Source organism: Labrus bergylta, chromosome 19 (genome assembly GCF_963930695.1).
Source record: "Labrus bergylta chromosome 19, fLabBer1.1, whole genome shotgun sequence".
In the NCBI taxonomy this organism is placed as follows: Eukaryota; Metazoa; Chordata; class Actinopteri; order Labriformes; family Labridae; genus Labrus; species Labrus bergylta.
The window spans coordinates 6765021-6781510 of NC_089213.1; the positions used below are offsets into that span (position 1 = coordinate 6765021).

Sequence of the window (16490 nt, forward strand, 5' to 3'; positions counted from 1 at the left end):
GTGCATGTGTGAAAATTTGGGGCCGTAGTTACATTTTGTGTGAAAGTTATGATGAGCTAGACATGCACAGACCATCAGCTAAAATTTGTACTTGTAACCATACTAGGTTTGTAGCTGATGCATTCAGGGTTGAGCACACTCAGGACTTTTGTGTATCCATCGGTCAGTTGTTTTAAAACCTCATAGTTAAAAATAATATCTGCACACGCTTCCAGAATGAGTACACAAACTATAACTACAGCTACGAAGATTTTTCACACATGCACAAAATATTTCTTCTAGTTTAAGGTCAGTATTTGTCCATCTTGTTTGTTTAGCTGTTTAGTAGACTGCTTTCGATTTCTCACAGTCAGTCTCTTACTGAGTGTCCCTTTTGCAAAGTATATTATTATATAGGTGTATTAGTCTTAGGAAACAGTGTTGTTTGTATTTTGTGCAACTTTCCAACATATCAACAGTCAGAACAACTTGGTTTGATCAGAGCTACATTTTCAGTTTATTAGTGGATGACAATAATAAACTTTAAAAACACAGAAAAAACCAAAGGTACACAGGAGATGAAGTGCAGCAGTGAATCCGCCTGCAGTCTGATAATGTTTAACTCACAAACGGTGCAGTCATACACGTTATTTTGTCATTTTCATTTTTATCTATAAGCAAATGTGGAGAGATAACAACCTGACGCTAGTCTTCCTGCTGGACTCAGATAGCTTCACTCCAGCTGCAGAGAAACTCAAAGCCATGCAGAGACTCAGAGGATTCTATTTGTACGCTGTCCTTCAGCTGTCTTTGGCAGGTAAGACTGTTGTACTTTTTTTTATTATTACATATTAGCTTATGATTTAAAAGGGCTATATGTAACTTTAAAAAATACTGCGTTTGTAGTGATACCGCATGGACATGCACCAGTAACCTGTTGCTCACTCTCCCTCGTGTGCTCGTCATACGTCCTCATACGTGGAAGACGGCCTCTGGTTGTGGAGGTGAAGACCAGAAGTGTGTGATGAGTTTGTTCTGTTGATCTCTGTAAGCGGAGCAGAGTGAGGAGGATGTTGAGAACGTGCATAAAATGTCACTTCCTGGAGCTTTCGCAGAAAATACGACCCGGGGAAACTTTTTATACAGGCAACTCAGATAGACAGTGAACAACTACTTTTTCACATCAGTTAACCATTCGCTTATTAATGGGCGTAAAAAGTACATATAGCCCCTTTAATAATAGACAGAATCTGAAAAACTACTTTAAAAAACCTGACATTTGAACCCATTTATAATCTCAATACATCCTCTTCAGTAAACTCAGTGAACCAACACCAGACTGTGTTGACCGAGCGGCAACCTCCAGTGTTGAAAAATGAAGTCATCGCAGAAGTGCAAAATCCTGCAGTACCTCAGGTGTCCATTAGAGGCTGGCTGCAGAAGCACAGAAAGTCACATACACACCCATTCAAAAAAGCAGAAATTAACATGTTTACAGCCGGGTTAAAAAAAAGAAAAAGGTGTGATTAGCTCATGTCTCGATCGACACACACTTTACGGAGGGTGAATGTTTTGATGACTCATCAGTTTTAATTTGATGAAGGATAAGAGTTATTCACTATAGTGCGTTTAGCGGACCTGATTGACAGGCGGGCGCGATGTAACGGTTTGTCAGGAGGCTTTAAACCCGCCTCAGCTCCAGCTCTCAGCCTGTTGTTAGGTTGACTGAAAGTTAGACTGAGACAGCATTTCCAGCATGGAGACCGCCATCGATGGGACTCCAAAGCGCCCTGCAGGAACAGGCGGGTGACGTCACTCAGACTTTTGTCCATTAATAATTACATTCTGTGGTTTTGAGCTGTTATGATTTTGAACAAATGATTCATTAAACATCAGATGAGCAGAGTTTTACATGATGACATGACTGTGTTTTCTGTCATTTCAGCCCAGGGAGTTCAGACGACTGCGTTCAGCTCTAATCTTGGAAGCAGGTAAGACACATAAAGATGCAAATGTTAGAGTGCATGCGTCTTTTATCTAAAATGTCTGACATGCTGATTCATTACTTAGACAGAGTAGTCTGTGAGAGGAGCTCATAGAACCGACGAACACACAGATATTTATACACACATACAGAAACAACTCAACAATTGAAGGTCGTTTTTCATCAAGGTATCCAAAATGGTCGTTTGTGGGAGGCTTTGCACATCATGGTTACATATTCATAGTTTTCCATCAGTGTGTTAAAAGGCTTCCGTGTCCTTTGAAGGGAGCACCAATTGCTACTGAAGGCGTAGCCATCTTTGGCTTTGGATAGATTAGAATTTATTATAGATTGTCACTTTGCATAGCAGCCTCTACCATGATGTGTGGATGACGGGGTGAATGGGGAATGATGGCACGGGTCCCAGTAAAGTCTTTCAAATGATTACCAAATACTGACACTTTTCAAGCTACTGTACATATTAAATACTGCAGGACATTATCTGTGTTTGTGATTGTTTGCTTCTTTAGTTTGTTTAACTGAAATGTGGACAGATAAAAAAAGTAATCACAAAGAGCATTCATACATTTCTAATGAGCAGAGTTGATAGACCAGTGCCGTTACTTTTGGCACCAAAGAACAGGACTTGGCATGAAAGTGTTCAAACTATCTTATAAACACTATTTAACACCTTGTCGATTTTGATTCTTGCTAAATAACTCGTTGACCACTTTAATTATCCCTTATCTATTTCCAGAACATATCTTGAGACAACTCCACCGAGATTTTACCCCATCCACGCTGATCCTGGGGACGCTGGAACGTGGTCGATGGAACTGGACAGGAAGTCCAAACCCCCAAGTGCGTCCAACACAAGTGAAGGTTTACGGCAAACAGAAGCTTTGATTTCAAAGGAATTAGAGACTTTGTCAAACCAAGAGTGTATAAACCCTAGAGAAGTTGATACCCCGAACAGGCATCAGTTGATAGTTATTATGGAGGAAGACGCAGCAGTGATTGAGTCGGCCACTAACCTGTTTGAGAGGAATCCAAGTGAATCAACGCTGCTGAGCTACCAGAAGGGGGCACTGCAGATTCTCAGGGGGAGCCGATTCTCTTCTATTCTTAACCATGATGTCATTCTGGTTGGTCACGGCAGCACTGGTACCAACGGATCAGTCCTGTCTGGTTTTGATCCTGAAGAACTTGCCAGATTCATGATGGTCTTAAATACCGAGAGCCTCCCTGGTCGTCTTTGCACCATCAGCCTCATCAGCTGCAACCTTGGAAATGACTTGAACTTCATGTCGCAGCTGCTACAAGTCCTCAGGTCTCTTGGTATGGAAACAAAGCTTCACCTTTACAACTCCTTCCTGTCTGTAAGCTCTGACGGAGAAATCCTGACTAGGACTGAGGGCCTCTGGAGGTCCAGTGACCACAGAAGAAGAGTCATCGGTGAACTGGACCAAAGAGGAGACCTGCTTGTGAGAGAGGAACTTGGCTGTGCAGGTCCAACGTTTCCTGATTTTAGAGGAAGTGTTTTGTATCTTCAGACGCTGGATTGGCCGCGACACCCTCAAATGTTTGTTCCAAGAGAGCTGCGCAAGAAGTACCCGTCCATCGACTGCCTGGAGGGGCTGACGTGGAGCTTGTTCTTTGAGAGTGAGCGACGGCGAGCTCCTGATTATGTCTCACCACAGGGCGAACAAAAGGGTGCAATTTGGCTTAGAGAGCCAGGTCCAGAGGAAAACATTGTCATCAAACACATCAATACCATCCAGGATCTACTGGTGGAGATACGATTCAATGCAAGAGAGGAGGTTTCATCCAACCTTTACTACGTTCTGAATGAGTGCATTTACAAAGTAAGTGGGAAGAATCTTAATGTCACTCTGGTGGGAAAGTTCATGAGCACCAACAATGAAGCTGAAATCGAAAGCTTCCGTCAACGTTTCAACGAGCCGCAGGGTGAGTCGTCCCTTCAGGAGCTGAGACAGGGTCTGAAAGTGTCCAAATTCACTGACTTCTGTCGGCAGACTTTCCAGTTCCAGCAGTGCATCTACAACTGTGAGAGGTGGGGTAGATACTTCATGGCAGCCGTGTTTTCTGCATCCGTGCTGAACTTCAGAACCTTCTCTCTCTTCCTCATGAGTGTCATAGGCTGTGAGGTCGGTCGAGCGAAAGGAACCGACAGCCCCCTGTGCACGGCGTTCGTCGGATCCGATCACCCAATGGAGACGGACAAACCACGGCCCAATCATCTGCGGAGAGGGTTCTACGGCTGCACTGTTGACAACTACGAGATGGCTCCTCAGGAGAGACAGATTTGGTTGGATGAGGTATTGGCGAAGGAGAATGATTTGTACATGAAGTCAAAGATGATGATGATCGCCAACGAACGCGATGAGCAAACAGAGCTTGACATCTTCGGGAAGGTGAAGGTCATGAATAAGTATGCGTTCTCATCTTACCTGGAGTTCTTCAGAGGTACACCTGAGGGGAAGAAACTCAAGAGAGGATGTGCTCCTTCGTTAAATGTAAAAAAAAAAACCTAACGCACGAGCAATGTGTGATTGGGGAACACCAGCGTTTTGTTAATTTATCTATAGCATAGTTGGTAAGAGTATTTGCTTATGCATAAAGTTATGACTCATAGTCTGTAAGTGAGAGATGGCCTAGCTTCCAAGGCACTACAGAAGTTCCTTAAAGCTGTATTCTCTCTCACCTCCAGCAGGGGGCAACTCCAATCTCTAAGCCTCTACTTAAAGACATTCAGATGATTCCACTGTTTGTTAGATTATTTTTTTTAACCATGCTTTATGGCTGCGCAAAACTAGCATCGCAGCTAACAAAAATAACAGATGCATATTTGTAACCAAGCAAGCTAGCTGTGTCTCAGTTGAGGTTTAGCATCCTATTGGCCTTTGTAACTTAAATATGACGGTCTGGTCTGCAGAAGACTTCTTGTTTGAGTCACCAGCTGTTCCCGTCCTTACCCTTTTTGTTACCTAGCGCCATCCTGTCGCCTAGCAACTTCGACAGCTGCACCCAAAGTAACTAACTAAACGAATGTCATTTAACTTAATATTTTGTTTCAAAGTATTTTAAAGTTTAAAGCAGATTTTGAACTGAGTTGAGACCAGTTACTTACATTAAGTGTTTAATTGATGGGGCATAGATGGCCTAGCGGTTAGGTTGCCCCCCCCCTTGTACAAAGGCTATGGTCCCCCAACTGGGCAGGCCTTGTTCAAGTCCAGCCTTGGGCTCCTTCCCTACTCTCTCCCTGGATTCCTACTCTATCCACTGTCATATCCAATAAAGGCAAAAAAGCTCCAAAATAAATCGATCAAAAAAAAAAAGAAGTCTAATTGTCAGCTGCTTGAAAATCTGCTATTTCCTTTAAATTGGCGCGCGATGGATCTTGGGATATGTTGGAAGATGAAGGATGTACCAGATGGTTCTTTTGTTGGCTAGGGAAAGTAGGACGTATTTGAAGGAGCCTTTGCAATGGGACCTTAAAATCTGCTCTCTGAAAATGCTTCCCCTGAATTGAGACACAGCTCAAGTCTGTTAGTCCCTTACACTAATTTTAGCTCCGCCCTCTCATCCAAATATGGTCATTCTTCCTCCAAACCCCGCTTCCACCACACACAAAGATGGTGATGCTTCCAAACTGAAGTTTTCATAACTGTAGTCCAGATCATGGTGGCTGTGTCTTCTTCTCCCGTACAGTCTATGAGCTGACACATCTATGTGTTTGACCCTGCGATGATATGATACTGAAATAAAGCACTACTGCTTCGGCTTGTTGGCGATGCTAAACATGTGACTGTTTTAACAGCTTTGAGACAGATTTATTTGTCAATCAATAAAAGATTCATCAGTGACAAATGCAGTCTTGGTGGTGATTTATTTTATTACATCGGCGTCACACAGGTCAGAACACGGGGAATTACAAAACATAAATACATAGAAAATGCAGGATCACAGAAGGTAAAGCATTACCGATAAAAAAAAGGGAGAAATAAGCACATTTTGAGATGTTTCTCCAGATGGTTGCAAAGTAAAATATTCCAACATTTAAAAAGTATCCAAAGTGTTTTGATGGTGACATACGAGGAGGAGTTGAGATGAGTTTTTGACCTACAGACTGACACGAGGTTGAGCTCTTTGTGTGTAAACTGTGAGTCTGCTCTGCACACAGGACGAGATCACTTCTCTTTACATGCATCACTCATACAATCAGATTTTACTCACAAGTATAGTTACACTACATTGCTGTCTGTAAATGAAATGCTTGGCAATCAAGGGGTTAACTAATGAGATGACTGTTGCCAGAAAAGTGAGAAAAAAATGCACCTTAGATCTCGTTCTTGTTCCCTTTTTTTGAAACAGTGGAGTAAGGTGTGTCGTCTCTAATCTGAGGCCGTGTTAACGCTGTTGTTTGAGCTTTTAGAAAATGTACTGAATACCGTATCGTCGAGCAGTTTATCCTCATGTTCATGAAGTAAAAACAGAACCCATTTAAAGGCTCCATGAGTCACATTCATACAAAGGAAACAGAAGAAATACTTGGAGTGATTGCAGGAGTGTGACTTTTACTCGGGTAATGCCTCCTGATTTTTGCACCAGTTAAATTTAAAATGCGTGTTTTGCAAACCAATTGCTCGTTGGATCCACGAGTAGTATCTGAATTTGTTGATTCTGACGATGCAAAATCGCCTAATTGTACCTTTAACTGGTGCAAAGGATGCTGGGACATGTAGTGGAAGAAGAAGTGATAATGTAGTTTTTTGGTCCTGATTTTTTGGGGGTGCGTCCTGTGTGCAGACTGCACCTTTTTTATTCTGTCTGACACCTGACGAGGGGGCTTATGAACATTGTGTTACTGTGTTTAGTTAAGACTCCAGGCGGCGGATGTGTCGCTCTTAGCGCGGCTCTTCACAGGAGGATGCATTTGCAGCCCCCCTGGCCTGCGAGGAGGCTGTGCTGGTTCGTGGCTACTGTCTGGATCAAGCTCCAGAAGTGCTTGAAAGAGATTCCCTCGCCGTCTTTTACACCCATCTTCTTCATGATTTCAGTCATGCCCTGGTCTGAGAGGAACGACTGTGGAGACACAAAGGGAACAACATGTAAAGTTTCATTATCCCAAAGAAACAAGCTGTGTACGTAAAGATGCTAACTTCAGCTCAACTCTGACTGTGAAAGATCGTTTTGATTTATTGTAAATCCATCCTTAGTCAGTTTTAACCCTTTGCGACATTTTGGAAGTTGTTTCAACACTGATACAGTTTTCAGGATCCCTCTGATTGCGCCAGGAAAGGTGGGTTGGGAATCCAATATTTTTGAGCCGTCTACTTTGCAAAAATGCATTTATTGTTTTGGTACCCAAGCATTGCTAGTTAGTACTTTCCAAGTTAGACAGTGTGCGAGAGTTTACTTGCAAATCTTTATGGACTCACTTCCTTAGAACCTGTTTTATAAAATAGAAGGCCAATAATTAAATCTGCTACTGAGAAAATGAATGGAATGACTGGAGGCAGCGCTGAATAAAAGTGAATCACTTCATGTTCAGCTTGGTGTTTTAAATGTTGGCTTGCTTGTGTTTCTTTACCTGTCAGGTTGATTGATGTCACCTCAACTCAACACTTCTCTTCAAAACAAACAAAAATAAGAAGCAAATGACCCCAGCTATAACAGTTCCCTTCCAGTTTTCATGTTTATTCTGTATGACAACAATGACAATGTTGGCTTTGTAAGAACATTTGTCTTGTATTGTTTTTCTGGAAAATGGTGATTAAAAGAAAACAGATTAGACATTGCCAAAGGTCTTTAATAGGGACGAGTTACAGCTGGTCTGCACAAACAATGAGTGCCTCACAAATGAACTGTTTAGACAGCGAGAAAATGTGCAGCTAGCATGAATTAATCACTTTGGTTTCCCCCGATGTGTCAACAGATTTCAACATGACTTAAAAATCCATGACCTTTCCTCTTGTCCCCCTGCAGCCTGTGAACTCATTTATAAAAGGACTCTGGAAGTTTTTTCCAGGAAATCCAAAGGATGTTGTGTTTATGAGTGATGGCACTCGCTGGAGACTTTTTCCCTCTCTTTAGCGTCTTTTCATGAACAACAGTGCGCAACAGAAGCTAGTGTTAGCTTAGAAAGATTCTGTTAACAAGAAACAAAGAGCAGGCATCCAACAAACGTCGAATAAAAGCGGACAGAAAATAAAACTTTCAGTCCGTGTGGTGAAACAGAAATGTGGGGAAACAAAGGTCGGAAACTACGATGTGAATGTTTCAATGTAGAGGGAGATATGTTTGGTTTTGTTAGCTTTAAAGTTAGCTTGCTTATAACATAGATGACTGCAAGCTAGCTAACGAAACAAAACTCAACTTTGAGTGTATAATTCAGCTAATTCATCAGACTTCTGTTTTTTGTTGTAGACTTTTTATAAGTGTGTTAGCTTTCCGTTTTCAAATAATTTCAAAAGCTTACTTTGTGAAGCTACCAACATTAAATAAATGTAGCTTGGCTAACAGCTAGCATACAATATGTCAGCAAAACTTTCCAAGTAGATATGTTAGTTATAAAGCTCCTCCAATGAACAACTTAAATGATTCAAACTAGGGATGTCCACACTCGACTTTAGAGCTTATTAGATTTAAGAATTAAGATCTAGTTGAATAGTCTAAGATCAAGAAAACACGATTTATATAACATGGCTAAGGCTGGCTACATACTAGACGATTTTGGGCCCGATTGAAGTCTTGTCACAAGCGATTATTTGTCCAAATAGTCCACAAATGTGTGGGTTCAATACGATTATTCTACTGCTCCCCATCGAGTCGAAGCCTCCGAGATCTACGAGTCCACATCGAGCTGATCCCACAGAGTACATTCAATAGCCAATGAGAGCGAGCAGGCTGGGAAGTGTCACCAACCAAATGTGGAAAACTGTCCTCCCGCCTGAGATCTTCCACGTTTTGAAAATCGGTTAAGATTGAAAATTGTCTCGTGTGTAGCAAGCATGGCTAGCCGAGCTAGCACAGCCAGATGGATATTCAAATGACAGATTTTCTTTACTCCTTTAAACTCAAACACCCACTCTGATGTTACGGTGAATCACAGCTTCATTGATGGATTTTTTTTCTCAGCAGTCAGCTAAGCTTGGGTCTTATCTCTGTGTGTGCACATCAGTGTGTGTGACTGTGCTGTCGAGCATGTTTCTAACTGTCTGTGTGGTGAGTCAAGATCTGCCACACCCAGCTGAAGGAAAGAGAGACACACACACACACACACACACACACACACACACACACACACACACACACACACACACACACACACACACACACACACACACACACACACACACACACACACACACACACACACACACACACACACACACACACACACTCGGAGGCTGACGGCGGTTTTACCTTGGCCATGTTGGGCATCTGGCTGGACAGAAGGCTCTTGAACTCGTCAGCTTTCAGCGTTGAACTGTTGCTCCCTGAAGCAGAGTGGAACTTGTTGACCAGTGTGCCGATGGCATTCTCCAGGCCTGAAAGCTGCGAGAGCAAAAACAAAATACATTTTTTATACTCTGCAAGGCTTTGATATTGTCTCTGCACACGCAACAGCCGCAGCTTACGACCAATCAGGAGAGAGAGTTTGTCAAAAATACAATTTATACTCAAAGCAAAGAAACACGAGGACTACATGATCTGCTCCTCTTTTCTGTTTTTTATTTCTGTGCAATGGACGATACAATATCTGTTATTTTTAATGATTAGTAGACTCAAAAAGTACCAAACGGTTAAAATATCTACATATATTTAGTCGTATATCTATCCAAAAGCAGAAGAAAGAGAGAGATTGTTCAAATACGCTGACCAGGCATTTGGTACTGAAACATTGCAAGCCTTTTTGTGCAATTTAGACAATGTGCAGGTGTTTTCCTGCAACTTTTCATAAATAAAAACATGAAATTATTAAATACTGTGCTCCTAAGACTTTCAATTTTGTTTCTGTGGTATCGAAACAGGTCTGGTTATCGTTAAATTTGACCTAATATTGTATCAAAGTTTAGAAATCTAGTTAACAAAGGGGCGCTGATAGTTTAGTGGTTACGTTCTGCATGTTGTGCAGAGGCTAAAATCCTCGTTGCAGTGTCCGTGGGTTTTGACCTCGGCCCTTTGCTGCCTGTCCCCTCACTCTCTCCTCCCAACACTTCCTGTCTCTCTTCAGCTGTACGATCTAATAAAGGCAAAAAGTCCACACTTTCTGGACAATCCTGCTATGATCGGTAAACAATTTAAAAGAGGTAAAAAATCTTGAGAATTATCAGCTGAATCTGGAGCTCTGCACACGATAAGTTCAGGGGTTTCCGTCAAACACAAACAGGCAAACAGAACTGTTCTAGTGCTTTAAAAGAAGCGGAGGGAAAACTGTGAATCTAAAGACGGAAGGCGATTCAGGTCATCATCAATTCCTGTGAGCTGAATCATCTCCTCCGGCACAGTGGCTGGTCAGCAAGAAGGAAACAGGCACCATCAAGACATTATGTAATGTTTTAAAAAATAGTTTGTAGAGAATAACGGAGGCACCTTTGAGGATCAGAGTTTTCTTACTTTGTGTCCCTCCTCCTCTCTTCACCTGTGCTCGTGTTTGGGCGGCAGGCTGAAGCTGACTGAGCTCTTGAACAAATAACGAGAAGCTCTGTTTGAATAAGGGCAACAAAGTGAGCAACATTTCTTTACCTTTATTTGGTTTACGGGAGGTGTTGCAGAGCTGCCTCTTACCAACAGAAAGAGTCAACCAGTTCCTACACGGGTATTTCTTGGAGTATCTTCAAATGCTTTATATCCCTGCTTTCTTTGACATCTTAAAGGTACTCTCTGCAAGTTATGCTCTAGCTGTTTTCCTTCTGGATAAATCTCGAAAGGATTATGCAAAGTACAATCTCTTGCAACCAGCTCTGTAAGAGATTCTTTTTTCATGGGATAGGGTCTGCTGTTTATAGCAGTGTCTAAACTGCTGGGTCGGGACCCACAAGCCGTTTGCAGTGGGTCACCAAATGTGTGCCTGGAAAGAAAATTGTGCCGAAAAGAATATGAACCACTTTTTAAACATGTTTGTTTTGTTTCTTTTTCTGTGTTCTGTCACATGTTTTGTGCCGTCTGACGTTCATACTGCCGACATTTGGAGGAGTTGAATCCTATGGCCAAACCAGCTGAGAAGCACTGGTTTATTGAATGAGTTGGTTGACAAAACATTGAATGTCATAGCTCATTTTAAGGTTTCTAAACTTGGACCAACCCTGGATCAATCCTCCTTTAAAGTGACTGAGAAATGGAAGCACTAAAACGGGGAAAAAGGGACATCTTCTGAGGAAGGTTGGTGAACGATCGAGGCTCTACGACATTTTCAAACTGACCCATAATCGTAACAAACGATTTTGAACTGTTGCAAATATGTGAACATATGAGAAGAAGCCATTCTTTAAAAAGAGAGAAAAAAAAGAAATTGTTGGCAAAAACAAAAATGGAGCAACATTGGTAGTGTTGGTAGTGTACTCGAAATCACTCTTGGTCTTTTTGACGGTCTCGTCTCAGAATCGAAAGCATTTTACTCGTTCTAGTCTCGGTTTAGACTGGGCAAGACCGGTCAAGATTACTTGATCTGAAGGAGAACGCCTTTTTTCTAAAAGAACGAATAACTTCAATTCATTCATAGTGATTCATAGTGATAGTTAGATTTTTATCCCCCGGGTTATATCCCCAACGTTCCTGGTGTTACAGTCTAAGTGCCTTGCTGCACACAAGATGATGATTTTTTAATGATATTTCTAGTCCTGGTCTTGTCTCAGTCTCGCCCTGCCTTGGTCTTCGTCTTGTCTCGGAGCACTCTGGTCTCGGGTATGTCTTTTGTTCTTGGTTAGTGTGTTCTTAACTACAACACTAAGCTTTAGCATTCATGTTGAGTTGTTTTTTGTCCAACCTTTGCATCAAAGTCGAACATTTATTCTCTCCTCGCTCTGTTTTTGGTCTCCACCAACACCTCAAGGAAATATGTCAGAGCTGTGAGAATGACCCACAACTTTAATAGCAGAAAAAGTATCTGATAACATCGACCAATCAGAGGACAGTGGGCACGTGGGGAAGGGGGCCTTAAAGAGACAGCAGCTAAAATGAACCGTTTCAGGTTGAATTAAAGGATTTTACTGACGTCAGCATCGGATAGGCTACATAAGGAGTTTTTTTTAGCTTAGCTTAGCTAGGTAGATAGGTTTTACAGACTGACAACATGAAAGGTGAACATGAGGAGAATATGAGCTCTTCAATCATTTAGACCCTGAAATATGTAGAAACAGAGCCGAGGTGTAAAAAACAAACTCCTCTTTAATTGTGACTGCAGCAGCGATAAAGATGGCCGTCTCATTTCCTCCAGTGAACAGCCTGGCTACAGTTATTCGTTGCATGTGGGCTGACTGCTTTTTCAAAACCACACCCTTTGTGACTGATGCACCACAAGCTGCTGCAAGCCCTCTTCACCTCAACAAACAGAGGCTCCCACAGAGAAGAGCCAGCACCCTGACAGTACACGAGAAGCAGTGTTCACATACTGTACAACACTTTAACACCTCGTTACAGTCAACAAACATGGAGATTAAGGTAGCTAGGAGTTAGCACACAAGTCTCTGAAATACATGAAGAAGACAGTGGGGGCTTACGTTTATCATCCGCTCGGTTTAGAATGAAAAATAGCCCTTAAGAGACACAATGTTTAGAAAGTAGAGTCATAGATGAGCTTTGTGTGATCTCGTTTGAAGAACATATTTCAGACAGGCCGCTTGTTTTTGTAAGAGTGCCCATCATCACCACACCCAAACCCTGCCGATCTGAAACTCGACACACTTTGAAACATCCACAGTGAGGTCGGAGAAGCTGGGGGTTCGGGGGGGGGGGGGGGGGGCTTTAGAATCAAAATTGCAAATGTATCCTAACCTGTGAGCAAGCTCTACAAGAATCTGCCTCGGCACAGGCTGCAGTGGAGCATTGTTTGTTCTCCTGAAATGTCTGCTGTCAGCTGTTTTTAATCATTTATTGCGAGCGTCAGGATGGAGCTTACTGTGCTGGTATTTAAAGGGGAATTCTGGGATTATAAACCCGGGCACTACTTCTTCTCATTATTGGGTCTAAATGACAAAAGGTTTGTGGGGGGGGAAGCTCCAGTTCCCTGCCAGTGAAATGTGTGTTTTTATCAATGGCGTTTGGTAGTTGTCAGAGCTGTGTCTGATCCATCAAGATAATCTCCCTCTTTGACAAAAAAAAGCTCTGTAGGGATCCCTTTCTGTGATGTTGTCACACACCTACGATAACAATCAGAGCCTGTCTGTCAGTGACAAAAAAACAGAGCTTTTAGTTTTACTTTTACTTTGATCCGAGCATTTGCTCCCACGGATTGTGTTCAAAGGACACTGACAACATTAGAGAAAGGATCCCTAATGAGATAAACCATTTTACTTCTTGACCCCAGAATCAGCTGTGATTCTGCTCTCTGCAGACAGACTCCATTGACAAATACTGGTACAGTACTTTCAGGACATGGGAGTCGCTGGTCTACCTTAATCCCTTATTTTTCCTTTTACTGGTCGTGTAAGAATTAGACAGTTCCTTTTAGCTACCTGGTGGACTCACTTCGCCCCACTATATTAGAATGAGCCCTTTCACAGTGAGGAAGCCGTTTCTGTATTGCACAATCATGCTACAGGTGGATGAGCTCCACCTGGGCCTATACATTCAAACTGGGACACGCCCCTGATTCAGTTACTGTATTTGTAACATAATAGGTTAAACAAATGTTCTCCTTCGTGTGTCTGCTTTGTCTGAATGATGGAAATTAAAATGATGATCTCTTCATCATAATGTTGTAACGCGGGTAAGAAAGTTTGCGTAAAGGTGTAACAGGACTCTTTCAGGGAGGGGCAGCCAGCAGCGGTCTGCACAGCGTCTCCGTTAAACAAGAGTTAGAAGTTTGGAAAAAGAAAAAGAAAAAGAAAAAGGGAATCAGAGTGATCTGTAGGAGTCTGGATTTTTTTTTTTTGGATGTCAAATGTCTGTTAAGTAACACAGAAACAGTTAAAGTCTTGTTGTCCGCTGGAAGTTTCTCCTCAGACGCATTTTTTTCCGCCTGCGTGAGATGGCGCGCCTGCAGCAGGAAACCGTCCTGTAATGACTCTGGACGCTCCCAGCCTGTCACCATGTTAAAAAAACCCACTTCTGATCTCAATCCGCGTTAATATTTCACTTTGAACAAACTTCCCACATCACAAGAGTTTTTAAGGATTAGCTTCGGTGTAGTGTAAAAAAAGTGTAAAAGTTTTTTTTAAAAAGTTCCCAAACTTCGCCCAGCTGTCCCTCAGGTAATGTTTCCTCACTAACAGCGGGATAATGTGTGCGTTATTTCTTACCTGAGCCATGTCTGCGTTGAGTTTACTGTCTTTTCGTCCTGCGTGTCTCTCTGCTGGCTGTGTGTGTGTGTGTGTGTCTCTGAGTGAGTGTGTGTGTGTATCTGTGTGTGTGTCAGTGGATCATTGCTTCTGTCACCAGCTGGCAGCCGTCCTGGATCCTCCCTCAGCCGGGAGGAGGGAGCTGAGCTGCAGCCCGGGAGGCGATACCTCCAACAACCTTATCGTCTACCTTTTCTCAAACACACACACACACACACACACACACACACACACACACACTAAGTTGTTAATGTTGTTCTCTGGACGTAACTCTTGTTAAAGTTTAAGAATATCTGGAGTGAAATGTTCACAGTGAGCCGCAGGACTCATCAGCTCTCTGCTCCACATCTGGAAACTTTTAGGAAACGTTGGACCGCGATGTTTTGCGCAACAACTGCCTTCATGTCGAGGCTGGTTTTCTACTTCTCCTCCACACTGTCACTGTGTTAACCTCTTAATTGCCTGATATTTCAGGAGACTGTACTGTCTAACCTGGGTTGACTCCTTTTTTTTTTTTTTTTTTAAATGTGATTATATGGCGCGGTGTGTAAATGATTAACAGCTCAAACATTTATTGAAATTCCCCGCAGGACTTCTGTGCCTGAATGAAACCAGTTAAAGGTGATGACATCATTCTGATTTTTATGACCCCATAAAAAAAATGTTTTTACCTTGTAGAATGGGGGAGTTGTTGTTGTTGTTGTTGTTGTTGTTGTTGTTGTTGTACATTTGCCTCTTTTAGTTTTTGTTTCTGTGACTTTTTGGTTTTAATCTACGGAAGCTCTAAGAGGACATACACCCATACATTTAACTTAATTAAATCAATAGTCTAAGTCTAGATCTAGAAAACAACCACAATGTACTCGTTATCATGGATTTATATGAAAGGGGTTTGATGCATGACTGTTTGACTTTCAAAACCAAGCAACAACATCCGCAAGAGCAAAACCCTGCAGTTCACCGAGTGTCCACTAGAGGCTGGCTGCAGAAGCACAGGAAGTCACAAAAAAAGTCTGTTTTTACAGCAGAGATTATGGTAACATGTTTCCAGCCTGGTGCAAAGAAACAAAATAGGTCTGATTAGCAGCTCCTGTGTTCGTAATGTCTTGATGTTTTTGGGGTCTGGTGTCTTTGAAGAGAGTGATGCAACAGATGTTTATGGTTATAAAAATAATCTGCCACTCAAAGAAAAAAGGTCTGTCTCTGTAGGGATCCTTTCTGTAATGATGTCAGACATATCGGAGTCTGCAAGTGACGAAAACAAGAACTTTTAGTGGATGCACTTTCATCCATCGAGGATGATGTTGCAGCCATTTCAACCTGTGTCACTGCTGCAGGATGAAGAATACTAACGGAGAGATTCTAAAACTTTTTCTACCCATTATTACTCACTTTACCAAAAATATTTAGAAAAAGGGCCATTGATTAAAAACACCAGAATGCCCCTTTACTGTGTCACCATGGACAGTGTTCACGCTGCAGCTTTTATATGCAAATCAGTCCAGACTCTGTTTCAAGTAAGACGCTCAGACTGTGGGAAATGCCCTGAAGTTGTGTTGTTGGAAAAGAGTTTTTAAATAAAAAAAAGGAGTGGTAGAGGTAGAGAGAGAGAGAGAGAGAGAGAGAGAGAGAGAGAGAGAGAGAGAGAGAGAGAGGGAGGGAGAAGGAAACAGGCACGACCACATTCCTTCTATCCGGTTTTATGACTTCAGACAGTCGATGGGGTGGGTGTAGAGGCGAGGGGAAAGCTGAACCACAAAAATCTAACTCTGAAAAAAAAAAAAAAAGCACAAGAATTGAAGGCAGCTCCTCGGCCCGGGACTGAGAGGAGTGTTTCCAGGCTGGGAGAGATAGAGAGCAGTGAGGGCGTGTCCGAATATATGATTTCAATTATTTACATGCTTACAAATCCCCTCCCCCCTCCCACCCCACCCCTCCCCTCACTCCCTCCCTTCTTCAACAGGTCATAAGTCTGGAACCGGGAAGCGTTGATGCCACACCCA

The 16490-nt window shown here is 42.3% G+C and overlaps 2 protein-coding genes across 2 annotated transcripts; one reads left to right on the top strand and one right to left on the bottom strand.

Moving 5' to 3' along the window:
* The first annotated feature begins 587 nt into the window (after positions 1-587).
* On the top strand, positions 588-4703 carry LOC114920963 (uncharacterized). The gene is made up of 3 exons (XM_029279852.2): positions 588-796; positions 1925-1970; positions 2721-4703. Exons 1-3 carry the CDS (start codon positions 661-663, stop codon positions 4516-4518), a joined length of 1980 nt encoding a protein of 659 aa, XP_029135685.2. The 5' UTR covers positions 588-660; the 3' UTR covers positions 4519-4703.
* A 1156-nt stretch (positions 4704-5859) lies between these two features.
* On the bottom strand, positions 5860-14609 carry s100v2 (S100 calcium binding protein V2). The gene is made up of 3 exons (XM_065948220.1): positions 14449-14609; positions 9413-9544; positions 5860-7069 (listed from the first exon to the last, which is right to left on the bottom strand). Exons 1-3 carry the CDS (start codon positions 14455-14457, stop codon positions 6905-6907), a joined length of 306 nt encoding a protein of 101 aa, XP_065804292.1. The 5' UTR covers positions 14458-14609; the 3' UTR covers positions 5860-6904.
* Positions 14610-16490: the final 1881 nt, after the last annotated feature.